We start from the raw sequence: 15152 nt of genomic DNA on the forward strand, positions 1-15152 counted from the left end.
TCTTGCCAACCAATTAGCACTTTTTTAAGCATTTAAACCCTTGTTTGGCACCAATGAAGCAGCTGTCAAATACGCCTTTAAGGAGTTTCTTCAGTCCAGAACATTGAACTTCTACAAAAGTGGCATTAATGCAGTAGTATCTTGTTGGGAGAAGTGTATAGCATTGAATGGTGCCTATTTTGATAAATAAAAGTTCCATTCCATAAAGTTACTGCTGTGTGAAGTTTCATTACCAAATCCGACATTTCATGTGCAACAACCTGATATTAACAATATACTTCACTTTCACATTGTTACAAAAGATACGAAGAGCTGGATGGTTCAATGATGATTGCAGAGTAAAAATTAAAGAATGAAATATGGCACAAAATAAAATTCTTAGAACCAAGAATAATGCAGAAGAGTACAGGCAAAAAAAAAAAAAAAAAGAATGGAGGAACAAGGTGAACTTTGAAAACAACTGGCCTGAAGAACTTGAAGAAAATAATAGTAAGCATGAAGAAGAAAAGTATACATAAGAGTGAAGGATATAAGGAAAGCTTCAAACCGAAGGTAATAGAAGGAAAAAATAAGACCCTAGACAGATTGGCAGAATATTTCGGCAACCTACTGAATACAGAAGCTAGTACACAAGAACTGAAGTAAGAGATTGATTGATTGATTTGGTGTTTATGCACAGTAAGCAGGCCCGTAACCATAATTGATCTCCTGGGGGAGGGCTCACGGGTTATCAGGGGGGGGCTTTGCAAATAAAGTCCATTTTTCAAGAGGTTAACAATGTTAAATGAAGGTAAATTATGTGTGTGAAGGGGGGAGGGTGGTCATTAAGTTACATACAAAGTTTAGAAATATCACACAAATGCTACATTTTTCTATCACACAAATGTTACATTTTTCTATCTCTTAAAATATCACTCAAAGTGTTAATTGGCTGCTACTGAAATCATCTCTTACTACACACTCCATACTACATTTGATGGTACAGATATTTATATTACACAAGAGAAAATGGACAATATTCAATCATAGTGTCTACAGTATGCGTACATTCCACTCTCCGGCCGAAACAATAAAACTCCCCTTTGTTCCCAGAACTTGGGAGCTGTTAACCTTTGACGCAGATGAAGAGGGAATTTGCATAATGACATCAAAGTCACAGATTTCTGTATAAATGGGAGGTCGCAACAGGGGCAACGAAGGTACAGATAAAGAAGCTCCCTTGTGAAGGAACTTTCTGAAGTCTAGAGAAGAGAATCTCCTAAATACTTGCCGCTACTTACACTTCTTCTTATAAATAAGATGAATGAATGTAATAGCTGCTGTTCATGCTCCCTTAATGTATCCTTCACCAAAGTTGTGAGCAAAATAATATCTGCTGTCTACATTTTCATTTTTCATTGCAAACAAATTACACAAAATAGTTTTACCTAATGTCAAGGGGGCTGACCTCAGTGCCAGGGGGGGGGGGGGGCTGACAATAGTTCCATGGGAAGTTCAGCCACCCCTGGCCCCTGCCTAGCTATGGGCCTGACAGTAAGGCTAATCAAAGTGTGATCCGAACCACTATGAGCCTCGAACTCGGGATCCCTTGATTACAAGGCGATGACGCTACCACTGCATATATACAATATCTGACATTTGATAACAGGAACATATGCCCAATCAATAATTTTCTTATAAAAAACCTACTGTGAGAACTATAGAGGTATAGTCCCTACTGAGTGTGGTATACAAACTACTTGCAAAAATCCCAGATATAATATTGTTACCTATCATTGAAGGAATAGTAGGTGATTATCAGTCTGGTTTTAGACCAAATACATCTACAATAGATTAAATCTTCACCTTCAGGCAGATAACAGAGAAATGTTACAAATATTCTGTATTCTATTCATGACACATTACATTCGAGGAAAATCATATCAGACAGTGAAAGAGTTTGGGATACCAAACAAACTAATAAGACTGGTTAGAATGACTTTAAAGGGAACAAAATGAAAGGCGAGGATTTCAGGAGAGCTGACAAGAGAATTTGCAGTGAACCAAGGCTCAAGACAAGCAGATATGTCATCTATTATATTATGTAATATAACGTTGGAGTATGTCATGAGGAGATTGGGAGAAGAGAGTAAAGAGAGTATTCCAGGAGGGACCTTGCTTAACTAAGTCAAAATCTGACATGCATACGACATTGATGTAATGACACAAAGACTACAGGAATTGATGAATGGGTTGGAAAGACTGGAGAGTGGAGAATATATCTGGTGAAATAAGACTCAAGATAAACCAAGTAGACTAAGCACATGCACTCAACTTGAAACAAGAAATTTAGTGAAGGCACCCATGAAAAAGATCTCGGGAAAATTGGACAATAACAAAGAGGAAATTAAATCAAGAAAAGCACTGCTAACCGAAGCTATTTTGTACTGCTAAGTGTGTTCAAGTCTCTCAGTCTGAGTAGAAGCTTGTATCATGTAGTGGTCAAGGACATATTTAGGAGGGGGGTCCAGGGGGCCCTGACCCCCTTAAAAAAAGAATTGCCAAGTACAAAAATTAAATAATGAAAATATGACTTGTTTAACATTTGTTGTATAATAGAGGTTTTTTAATTTCAACTTATTTCAAGGCAGTAAATATTTACTATTTATAATTGCTTTATTTAACATTAATTTGATGTGCGTTTAAATAAAAGCTATTGTAGTACAACGACTCCTTTGTTGCTTAACAACAACATAATTATTTTATTGGGAGACGCTTGAGACTAAAATATCCTACTGCACTGTCAGGGACGTATTTAGGGACGAGGCCAAAGGGTCCAGACCCCCTTCTCCTGAAAGACTTACCAAGTACTAACATTAGCTAAACAATGAAAATATAAGTGTTTAGCATTTGCTGTATAATCGAGGGTTATTTATTTCCGCCAAACTTCGAATGACAGTACCAAATATATTAATCTGAAACTATTTTTTGTCTACTGGATCTAACATTATTTCTTGTTATTTAATAAATATTCAATTCTTTATCTATTTGGCACTGATATCCTTGCCAGGGCAGTTGCTTTCATACAAATTTTAGCGATCTTAACTACATGTTAGATAATGAATTCATGTACTTATCTCTATTCTTATACAGTTTCTTACCTATTAATGCACTATATTAATTTAATGTTTATTAATTAATATTATTTTAATTTAATATAATTATAATTAGTTTAATGGCTATGCTATTATTATATCTGAGACACTTGGTTCGGACCCTCCCCCAATAAATTTCTAAATACGTGCCTGGTAGTGGTGACATATCATCATCTGAGAATCAGGTATGTAACTCCAATTTATCAAATTTACATGAGAGAGGAAATAATGTATTCTTAGGAATGTCTGACTCTTAATAAAGAGTCAGTAAATTACAGATATATGACTCTGCCTTACTGCTAAGGATTAGAAGTGGAGATATGTAGATCTAACTCCAAATAGAGCTCTCCAGATTAGTTTATTTAAACAAAACTGTAAACGGCATTTTTTGGAGTTATGTTTCTCTGCTTCTCATATAACGATATGGAAACTTGTTTAGGTAGACTGAGATCGGAAAAAAGTAAAAGAAAAATGCATGGCAGTGGTGCACAACGAGCAATGATGAAATATGAGCACTCTACAAAAACACATATATAGAGTCCACTATAAGAAGCATGAGACTGAGTTGACAGAGGCATGTAGAAAGGATACCTGAAGACAGAGCAATCAAAAAAGAAAGGGCAGGAGGGAGAAGATTAAGAGGAAGGTCCAGGAAAAAAATGGCTGGAGAATGTTGAGGGCCACCTCAGGAGGATGGGTGTAATTTGAGACCTAACTTTTTGGAAAGAGCAGAATCAAAAAGTTTTCAATCCCATAAAAATAGCATCCAGGACAATTCTAGTAAATAACTGTTACATTTATGAAATCCCAAAGATACTAAATATTTCTTTGCTTCTGAGGTCCCAGGTTAGAAACATACCTATAACTTGTAAATTTTAACAAACCTGATTTGGGGGGGGGGGCATAGTTACACCTGTGTGTAACAGGATGGGAAAGCTAAGTAGAAGATAGAAGAGTGGGCTAATATTGTGAGAAAGGAGAAGGTCCTTCAAGGGCTGTAACAGCCAGGGACGGCGACAGGGGTGGGCACCCAATCAAATTCAATAAGTACATATACTTGGGGATATGTGAATGACTTTTTAATTATTATTAGAATAATTTAATCAAGAAGACTTAGATGGGAAGGTCATGTGACACAAATGGCAGAGGAAAGAATAGTTTACAGGATTCTTGTTGGGAAACCTGATGGTAAGAGAGGGATAACGTTGAGATGGACCTGAAGGAAATCTGTAAGGATGGGAAAGATTTGATTGATCTTGCCCGGGATAGGGACAGATGGAAGGCTTGTGTTGCTGCAGCCATAAACCTTCAGGTTTAAGTATGCTAGAGTGTGTAGCATAGTTTTAATTAGCTCTGCATTGAAATTCCAGAAGTGTCCTTTTCTTTATTTCATTACAATTTATATATACCTGTCATCTTCAAATACCAATATGGTATGTGAAATATCAACTTTATATTCATTCTACTAATAAGAAGGAATCACAATGATCACTACAATACCGAACTGAATAAATTTTGATAAACAAGTTATGTATGGAAAAAGCTACAGGATTATTCAATTGCTAATGAGTGGCTTATCATATTTAGAAATCCTTGTTCGACACACAACTTTTGCCACAGAAATCAGCCAAAAATGTTGACAGAATCTGTAGATGCAGCTGAAGTAAAAAAAAAAGTTATGTCACGAAGTATCCAGAAGACGTTTTTGTGAGTGTTTTTAAGCCCACTTTTATGCTCAAATAGGCTAACCGGCACTAAACCTACAGTTTCGTGTAGTCCGAACCAGTGTGCATTGTGCTTCCACCAGAGGAGGGGGGAGTCGAACACAGGAACTCTTCATTATAATGCGACAGCGTTATGCCATTGGATAAAAAAATATACAGAATGAACTCGCAACAAATGTGTCATTTTACCACCACAGAAGATGCGTCCCATTTTAAGAGGGTGTATTGCCAGAGACAAATATTTGAGACTTTTGGAAAACGTCATTGTTCACGGAATTAGCTGCCTTGATCTACTAATGAACACTGTGCAATGTGTATCATTAGTAGAAACTACCACCTCAACTTTTGAAGTGGTATGTATTAATGAAACTCCATTTTTGGAAGAGTAAGTTGTGGATGATTTGTTTTATTTAAGTCATTTTTCTGCTAATTTTGATAATGACGATGATAAGGTTCAATGGTGATTAGACGAAAGTGACGAAGGGGCAAAAACAAACACACGTAGACACTCAAAATACAAACTCCCATAAATTATTACTTCGACTGTAGTTCCAGGCACCAGGGACTCGTTGCCCTGCAAGAATAAAGTTTGCAGGGTATGCTGTACAGGCCAGAGGTTGACATTCTAGTGTGTTCGAAATGGTCATGCCATACATCCCAAGTCATCTATGAAAAATAGATGAATTATTCCTGGTATGGTGATCAACTTCGATGAATTCTAAATCATTTTGTTACCTCAAAAAATATGTTCATGTAACCATATGTGTATGGCTTCTCCCACATGAGTAACAGGACTTAGTTCAGAAAACGAATATCAACTTAGCTAATAATCTCTTCAATTCTGAACAGATTTTTCAATCTTACTTGTTTATTACTTACGAGTGATATTTTGTCAAAATAGCCTTTCATTAGCCTAGGAATATTTCATGGACAATGAACAAAGAATTGGTTTTCTGTGTGCATTTTAAATCATTCCTAATAAGACGTTCATTTTAATTCAAAATTCAGTGGCGATGATTAGGGGGAGCGGTAGGTGGGGGATGCAATTTCCCTGGCACATTTTGCCCCCCACTATGACCACTTTATGCTAAGCCTTTTCTACCAAAATAAAGTATTACTGCAAACATTCAGATAGATTTGTCAGTTGTACAAACCTTGTAAGCTAAGAAAAGTGACCCCCAAGGAGTAAGAGAACTCTTTCAGTCAAAAACTCATACGATGAAAATACTATGCTGAGGAACATGCATTTAAATTACGAGAAACATCACGATTGTCTACCATCGCACTTTCTATCACTGTCGCCGAATACGTAAAATCAAGTATGTGCCTTTTTTTTTCTTGGAAGGGCAAAATGTGATGCAACACAAGCTTAAACCTAATTCACATTTATTTCATTATATTAATATGCATGAAAGAATGTGACTGAATGTATGGCTGTGTATGGATAAACACTTTTGAAATAATTGTGTCCATTCAGAGACAACGTGAAAGGAAATGGAACAAGTTGCGAGAATAGATTAGAAAATAATAAAGAGGAAAACAAGAAAGAAAAGGAAAGGGAAAAGAAGCAAGAAGAAAATCGGGAGTGTGAGAGAGAGGGGGGATACATATAAGTCTTACATGCACATATATATGGTCTTAAATTTATAGGTACTGCCCACCCTAATATATCAATATGGAGCTTCTGCCCATCCGGTCGAAAATTTCTAGCACCGCTCCTTCAACCAAGGAGTAGGTAAGTGCATGTTGAAACATTTTGCCAATAAAACTTTTTAGAACCTACTGATACATCAAATTTTAGCATCTGACACTGTTGATGTTGATTGCAACTGTTGTGAAGCCAAGATTCCAGGTTGTTCTCTTTACATTTCACCTAATTGTCAGTCATTCTTCTTCTGTTTAGGTCAATATAAATTGCTCGACACCAGAAATGTACACAAATTTTGAGTTTTAGTCCACTTTTATGCACAAATAGGCTAATCAGGAATAAACCTACAATCAATAACTATTCCACATTCCTATACCAAAAAGTTACAAGATAACATAAGCCATCACAAATGTGTAGTCCACAAAAGTGGTGATTTAATACATTAAGTTAGGTTTCAGAGCAAAAATTATATTATTATTTTCTGATGTGTCCACTAAATAACCAACTTTATTTTAGGATGTGTAAGTGTTGACTTTCTTTTACCCCATAAGTTGGAAACAATATATTTTCAATTAATACTCTAGTCCTTAACTTTAGAAATAATAAGACTTCAGACAAAATATTGATAAAATGTAATATCAGGCCACTGTCTGCTAAATGCCACTCTTGCATTGAAAAGACAAAATTAGTTACTCAGGATATTGCATACTGCAACTTCTCAAACTTCGATAAAGAGAAATTCAATAAGTATGCTGCAGCAACTGTAACTGACACAGAATAAAATGCATCAATGATAAAGTACACAATGTTCCTAACAGCTTGATTCAACTTTCTGACGAGTATGCACTTCTTCCAATAAACCAGTAAAGCATAAGGGTGCTCCATGGATATATGAAAATTTGAAATAACTTGCAGAACTTTATGACAAAACTTTGATACAAAATTGTGTACAAGGAAGTTAGTAACCATGCCAAAACATTAATCTACTTCTACCACCGCTGTAGGAGATGAGAGAGCACAACTTTTTAATGTGTTTTTTCATGAAAATTTCTCCTCGGAGACAATTTCTGAACCTCTTCATACAGTCAAGTCTGTCAGTTCACACACTCTCTATTCGATTAAAACCTCCCTGAAGAAGTAAAATCTCTCCTCTCCTCTTTGCCGTTGCGCCGGTCTTTAGCCCTAGATGGAATTCCAACAATTTTTCTTTGTAAAACTGCTGACTCCTTGGCTCACCCTCTGTGCCACTTACTTAATAACAGTTTTTCTACAGGTGTGTTTCCCGGCTTGTTCAAACGTGCCAATATTGTACCTATCTACAAATCTGGAGACAAAAATTCCACTAATTCGTACAGACTGATCTCTCTTTTGTCACCTCTCTCTATTGTCTGTGAGAAAATAATTAAAGACAGGTTGCTAAAGTTTACATGTCCCCTTATAAATACTGCTCAGCATGGTTTCCTTCCAGGCAGCTCTTGCTTGACCAATCTATCGGTATTACTTTCACATGCTACTCAGTCTATCTCAAATAATTCCCAGCTTGACGTTATATATTTGGACATTTGAAAAGCATCCATGGGAAATTTCTATCCTTACTACAAGACTATCTGAGAGCACGAGAGCAGCGTGTCATCCTTCCTGGCACCTCTTCCAGCTTTCTTCCTGTTTTGTCTGGAGTTCCCCAAGGGATCGTCTTAGGCCCACTTCTGTTTCTTCTTTACATGGATGATCTCCCTGACAGACTGTCCTCTCTCCCTATAAATATACTTCTGTTTGCCGATGACTGTAAACTCTTCACAGAAATCTCATCAGAACACGATGCTTTAATCTTACAGCAAGCTCTTACAGAACTACTTGTGTGGTGTTGCCAGTGGAAACTTCAACTGAATCCTAAGAAATGCTCCTGCCTCACCATTTCCCTAAGAAGGAACAAACTCGATTCTGCTTACTATCTTGAAAACAATCCCATCAAAAAAGTTACCTCTCAAAAAGGTCTCGCAGTTATCATCGACGAAAAACTAAACTTTAATGAGCACATTACGAACACTACTAAAAGAGCAATGTGTCTTCTCTGTCTTCTGTACAGGTTCACTGAAATCTAAAACCAATCATCAATCAGCATATTTTACAAATCCCTTATCTCCCTCATTCTTGAATACTGCTCTCCTATCTGGACCATGGCTTCAAAAACAAATCTTTCCCGGATTGATTCTGTTCTCAACTTTTTCCTCGCCATTGCTCGCCACAGAATACCTTCTCTGAGGCACCTTCACAAAACAGATATTATGTCTGCCTTCAATATCCAACCACCACACACTCGTCGCGAATTAGCAGACATGAAATTCTTGCACAAAATCTGAATGGTAAAATTAAATCCGAATTTTTGCTCAACAAATTTCATCTACGTGTTCCCACATGGCCAACCTGCAACGTTAAGCTCTTCCACAATCCCACCACAAGGCTCTTCCTTCTACAGCGGTCTTTTTTCTACAGGCTTCCTCACTCATATAATAACCTGCCTCCAAATGTGGACATATTCTTGCCAGAACAAAGTTTTAGAAAATTGTTAACGATATATGTATAATTTTGATTTGTTTTCAGTGCCATCTTGTACTCTATTTTGTTGTTGTTGTTATTGTTATTTTCCTGCTGTTACTGTTTCAGTGTAAAATGGTCATTCAGAACTGTATCTGAAACTTTAGGTAAAATAAATAAAATAAATAAATAAAATAAGTGTTAGTAGCTTCAGTTCTGCTAACAGAATGGCAATGATTTTTATAATAATTTACTTTGCTCAATAAGACATGAAAGTGGGAATACTATTGCATCTGACTAAAGCCTTTGACAGTGTTTTTGATAGCAAACTCATAAGCAGATTAAAACATTAAAAGTTTTTCACCTCTCACAATCGTGTGTGTTTGGACTGTATCTGGCCAACAGACAAGAGGGCATTTTACACCCCACTCCACTGCCATTGGAAAATGATTTTCCCTTCTTGTGTGCCTCTCCACAGCAGACTTGCTGACCATGCTCAAGCATAGTATCATGCATTTTTACCAGACAACACCTAACTGCAAATACCCTTTCCATAAAAATTAACTGTTGTGACAATAGCATTAACAAGATTTGAGAACCATGAATAATTAAGTCTGAAAATAAATCCACAAAAGCAGCTTTATTGTTATCGGTTTGCGACATTGTCTATATGATAAATCCTAATAATATATGCATCAATAATATTGTATTTAAAAAGTTTTAGAACCTAGGTGTCAAAATAGATTAATGTAACTGGGACCTTTGTGTTCACCAGCAAACGGGGAAAATCTATACAATTTTAATGCATACCTAATGCAAAAAGCAAATTGAAAATGATACAGGCACTGGCTTTCCCATACTGGACCACTGAGGTATAACATATGGCTTGAACCTATCTGTTGGAAACAAACTTAGAATTCATAAAACAAAATGCATGCTTCCACTAATAATAAAAACAATAAAAAGAACTGAGCACATTCTCCAAAACAAGAACAAAATTGGAACATGAATAGATGTTGTAGACTTTGTCTTTGCTACTTCGTTCATAGTATTTTGTAAAATGAAACTCCCAGAGTGCCCATCTGAAAAACAAAAAAACAATCCAAATCCCAGTGGCGAAGCGTGACATTTTTACGTAGTCATCGCAAGACTTGTCAAACGTCAGGGTCGATCTTTCCAACCTGGAAGAGGGTGGGCAAAATATTTTCTTCAGTAAACGCCAGAAATATTCCAAGCTTTTGATAACTAACGTCACTCTCACTTCTACGCTGAAGATGAGAGTGACGTTAGCTATCGAAAGCTTGGAATCTTCTCCACAACTCACCTGGTCGATAACCCGAGAGAATCTTTTCATCAAAGGAGGAAATGTCTTCAGTAAAAATATTGTTTGAAAGCATTGCAAAAGTGCACATATCCATACGCTGTGCACACCTGCCTGGTACATTTCAGTTGTCATCAAATATTAGAAAAAATTCAATTATTGGCTCCCTGTACTGTTCAACTGCAGTAACCAAGAGTGATTTATACCACCACCTGCACTGTGAAAAGGATGGGATAGTTTTCTTTTAATGTTCTTGTGTTTCAAAGTGGATAAGAATACATGATATTTCATTCATTCCCTGGAACATCACTAAATCTACACTTGAACGTAGCAATGCATAAATAACGCCTCGTCCTCATCCTGATACTCGTCCTGGACCTTCTTTTGCAAATCCGCTAAATGCCCCGACATAACTGCCAACCCATCATAAATTTGAGCAATAATACATTTTTTCCTCCAGTTTCTACTTATTGACAATTTTTACATGAACCCGTCAGATATACAATCGGCACTCACATCAGTAAAACCACTAAACCGCCCTCCTTATGTACAGATCTCAAGACAGTTGACAATTGGGACCTACTGTTAACATTAGATGGTTCATCTAACATAACTGAAAGAAAGTCTGATTTTTCAGTTATTTTTTTAAAAAAAAAGTCACTCACGACATCACTAATTACGTGTATTAGATCATTGCATTGCATGCTTTACAATGATGGAAATAGCACTTGGAAAATTTTTAACCCTGATGATGTCAGAGAAACCCTGCCATAAACATGGGAGATGGAAAAAAAAAGGCCTTTTTTGACCAGAACTTCAAGCGGCTGTCGGGTGTCTTCCAAGCAGGTAGAGAGATTCACACATTTTCTGAGATGACCTGGGCCAGCGAACACCATTGCCTTCAATAGGAAATGTAGCGCGAGTGTTGACCATGGAGAATACTACTGGGCTCTCATTCCGATTCGCTAAACTTAGCGAATCCCTTGCGTATTTCTAGCTCTTTCATGGTGTCGCTTGGCTTATTTCACACAAATATGAGAATATTCGGACTTATTTTTTACTTCTCTAAAATATTTAAAATGCAGTACTTTTATTATTTTGCTAAGTCATCGCCGAATCTCCCTCTGGCAAATCCTCAAAAAAAAAAAAAAAATTCTGCTTGGAATCTGAACATGCATAATCACAAATAATCACCCAATTCACATTCTTTATGTACTTTAATGATAGTTTATAGTTACTAACTTCATGTTATCTGCAAGAATGTAATTCTTTCAAAGCCACGTTTCTCATTCAGTAAGGAGGCCTCTCAAAGATGGCTACTCTCAGCTGGTGCTTAACTTCCAGGCTACCACATTCATAAATTCTATTTTAGACTTTGGAATATTTCAGTGCAATCAACTAACAAAGTCAGAAGTGTACATTTGTGTGGTGTCCTGTATTTTTGTGTGAATCTGTACCTACTATTGTTTTGTTTTTATAAAAACCAATTGTGAAACAGCTTTGAGCTGAGCTTTGATGCTCCTTAGGTTGCTGATGGATTTGATCATCCACTGTGGGAAAGACAAGTTTGGTGACAAAATGACTAGAACAAGGAAATTAGAAATCCTCTACAAATCCTGTTACAAACCCATGTTTGTATTAAACCAGCATCACCATAGGTTACTTGCAAAGATTAAGACAGATTCGACATATGATTCAAAATCGGGTTGTGTTGCAAGATTTAACTAAATCTACACGTCCTTATGGATATAAGAAGCAGGGAAGCAAAAAGATGAAGCCCTCGAATAAGCTGGAAACTTATACCACATGTGTGTATGTGTATTAGTGTGTATTATTACACTCTATTACACCAATAATTACGGAATTATGGAATGCTAATACATACATTTCATAGCCTGGGATTAACATGTGACTGAATGGTAGCATGCTCTTAAAAAGAATAAATTCTCTAGGGGTATTGACTAGGTCAATCATTAATTGCCAGGAAAGCTTCAAGATTTATTATTTCAATGCTTTCAAAATTTTTGAGTTGGAACTTATTAGTTTTTTTTAGCTTGATGATATTAAAAATTTCTACAGCAGCAGGTTTCTTAAGCTCAATCAAAAAGAAATTTATTACAAAAATCTCTACACACTGCTTTGAGGAAAGTTCAAAATTGTTATTAGTCAAAAGATGCCACCTCAAAATTGTTATTAGTCAAAAGATGCCACCAAGTAACAGAACTGGTAAGCATGCAAGTCTTACACTCTTAAATATTCTGGTTCTAACTATCCATATGCCACTAGAAAGCTACTGCTTACATAACAAAACACACAGTTGAATACAATTCATTATTTGGTACTCACCGTGCGGAAGTGCTTGTTGAGGTGGTGGAGATTCGCTTCTTTCACTAGGGCTGGGTGGTGTAGGAGGTCTTTCCCCATACCCCGGTTGTTCTACATAGTTTGCTGCATCCCCATATGGAGGATAACCTCCAGGATATGGCGGACCTTGGTAAGGGTATTCTCCTGGAGGAGGATAGTGTTCATAGTCTTGGTATCCAGGTCTGTATGGATCTGGATACCGATGTGCTGAAAACAAAAAATGAATCCATGTAACTAATGCACTTTCATTATAATTAATTTTAAGAATGTATGATTCAAAAGTGTCTCTGGAAGAAGATTTATCAAACTTTAAAGTTGGATGGAAGTTCTTGTTTGGGGAATAAAAGACGTGGTTGATAATAATTAGATGTAAGCGAATTACTCACTTTTTCCATGGAAAAAAATTGTAACTTGTTTACGTCTAATTGGATGGAAGTATTATCAACAAACAATACCCAACAACAAAAAATAACCTTTTCTAGATGCAATCCTTGAGCACTGCAACTATCTCTATTTAATTGACCTATAGGTAGGGACCAGCGGCGGCGCCAGGATTAATCATCTAGGGGTGCTGAGGGGGTGCGAAAAGCAATTTAGGGGATGTGAAGCTGAAAATAAAAAACACTTGAAACACAGATGCAACCTTTAAAAACTGGGGGGTGCAAGGACAGTTCAATTTCCCTTGGAACATAAGGTTTAGCATAATGTGGGGGCAAAAATAACAAAAAGCAGGGGACAACTGCACCCCTAATCATCGCCACTGATTAACATCAATTACCGACTGAAATGAAATTATATTTGTGAAATATAATTAGATTGACATTCATTTTCCAGGGAGGCTGTGCCCTCATAAAAACAATGATGATGATAGAAAAGTATGTATATCGGCATCTCTTTCAGTGCTTGCCTGCTGCATACAATAATAACGGTTTTACTTCAGTACCTAACATTCGGCGCTCAGTATGATGACATGACAAATTATGACACTCTAAGGGTTAGTGTTTTAAGCGAACGTAGGGGGTGCGCAAGCACCTCCTCGTTCTCCCCCCCCCACCCCTCTGGTAGGGACCTTAACTCTCACATTTGAGCAAACACTGAGTACATTGATTGATACCAGAAAGTGATATGTGGATGAGATGATACGCTAAATATATTTTTTTATCCACACTAAGTTATGAAGTAACATAAGTCTGTTCTATTAGGAGATTTTTACCACTTTTTACATGAATATTGGGAAAAAATACAGCAAACTATGGAATTTGCAACTACACTAGCTGAATTTCAGACACTACAAATTATTTCCCAAATGAGATGGTGTTATGCTGAATTCAAATGTGCCCAGTGGGTTCCTATGTAGCCTAGTAGTTACTGCCACATGTGAAAGCATTTTTGGATTTCATCCCCAGAGGAGAGAGAATTTTACTTTCAATATCGCGTTGTGTGGATAATTGGGGAGCTTGGAAAGAAACAGTAGCATCCTACAAACTAAATAGCCAAATGCCACAATGGGGCTGTATACCCTGACTGTGGAAGGCCTGATCTCTCGAAGGGCTGTTCTGCAAGAGATATAATTCTAGCTAGTTTGGTTACTTTCTTTAGTGTGCCCAATCTGCTCCAGAAAAATTAAGACATGGTGTGCAGTAAAAGTTCATCTATACTTTAGAAACATACATCTTGAGAACTTGCCACATCAACTATAAAGTGCTGCCTGCCCCCTTCATTTAATTTAATTGCTTTAGTGTATAAATATATAGACATACTACATGACCTTATGTCCTGCACCGTGGCCGTGCGGTTTAAGGTGCAAGCTTTCGGTTCTGGCTATGAGCCGCACGTAGGTTCCAGTCTCCTGGGAAAAGCGTAACATTTCTCCTGAGATTTTGGCCTGTGTATAGGAACAGTGGCCACCCATCATTGTAAGGAAATTGGGGAGCTATGAATGCATAGCATAACCTAGTCACGGAAACCTACAAGAATGACTGGGGGTTCATCATGCTGACCACATGTCACCCCATTACTGGTTGGTGGGAGTGAGGCTGGGAGTTGGTAGGTAGGCCTTGCCCTCAAGGACTGTTGTGCCATGGATTATTATGATATTACATGACCTTATACAATCTCTTCTAAATGTATACTAATTAGAAGTATGTGAAAAGAACCTTGTGAAATATGCAGCAATTTCTTAAGACTTGTCACTTAGCTGTAAAGAAACTTTGTTCAGCCCAGCAATCTTTGCATATAATATACCAAATCAATATCGATCAGTGGCGAAGCTCCTACGAGGCCTTTGAGGCTTAGCCTACCCAAAAAATGTTGAAATTAAAATGTTCTTGTACCCTGTAACAATCAAAGTTCGTTAAAACGAATTAAACTATGTAATCCGAACATTTAGTTCCGCCAATCCTTTCAGATATCTCGTCAGTCAGGCC

General features: G+C 37.0%; 1 protein-coding gene across 8 annotated transcripts in view; it reads right to left on the reverse strand.

The window, feature by feature from the left end:
• Positions 1–15152, reverse strand: part of p120ctn (adherens junction protein p120) — a 273656-nt gene that overhangs the window by 105868 nt on the left and 152636 nt on the right. For all 8 annotated transcript variants that reach the window (XM_083117643.1, XM_083117639.1, XM_083117642.1 and 5 more), the window contains one exon: positions 12709–12933. In XM_083117643.1, coding sequence (XP_082973769.1) covers positions 12709–12933 — 225 coding nt within the window. The remainder of the gene's footprint in view (positions 1–12708; positions 12934–15152) is intronic.

This window comes from Lepisma saccharinum, chromosome 2, assembly GCF_977018435.1.
Source record: "Lepisma saccharinum chromosome 2, izLepSacc3.1, whole genome shotgun sequence".
In the NCBI taxonomy this organism is placed as follows: domain Eukaryota; kingdom Metazoa; phylum Arthropoda; class Insecta; order Zygentoma; family Lepismatidae; genus Lepisma; species Lepisma saccharinum.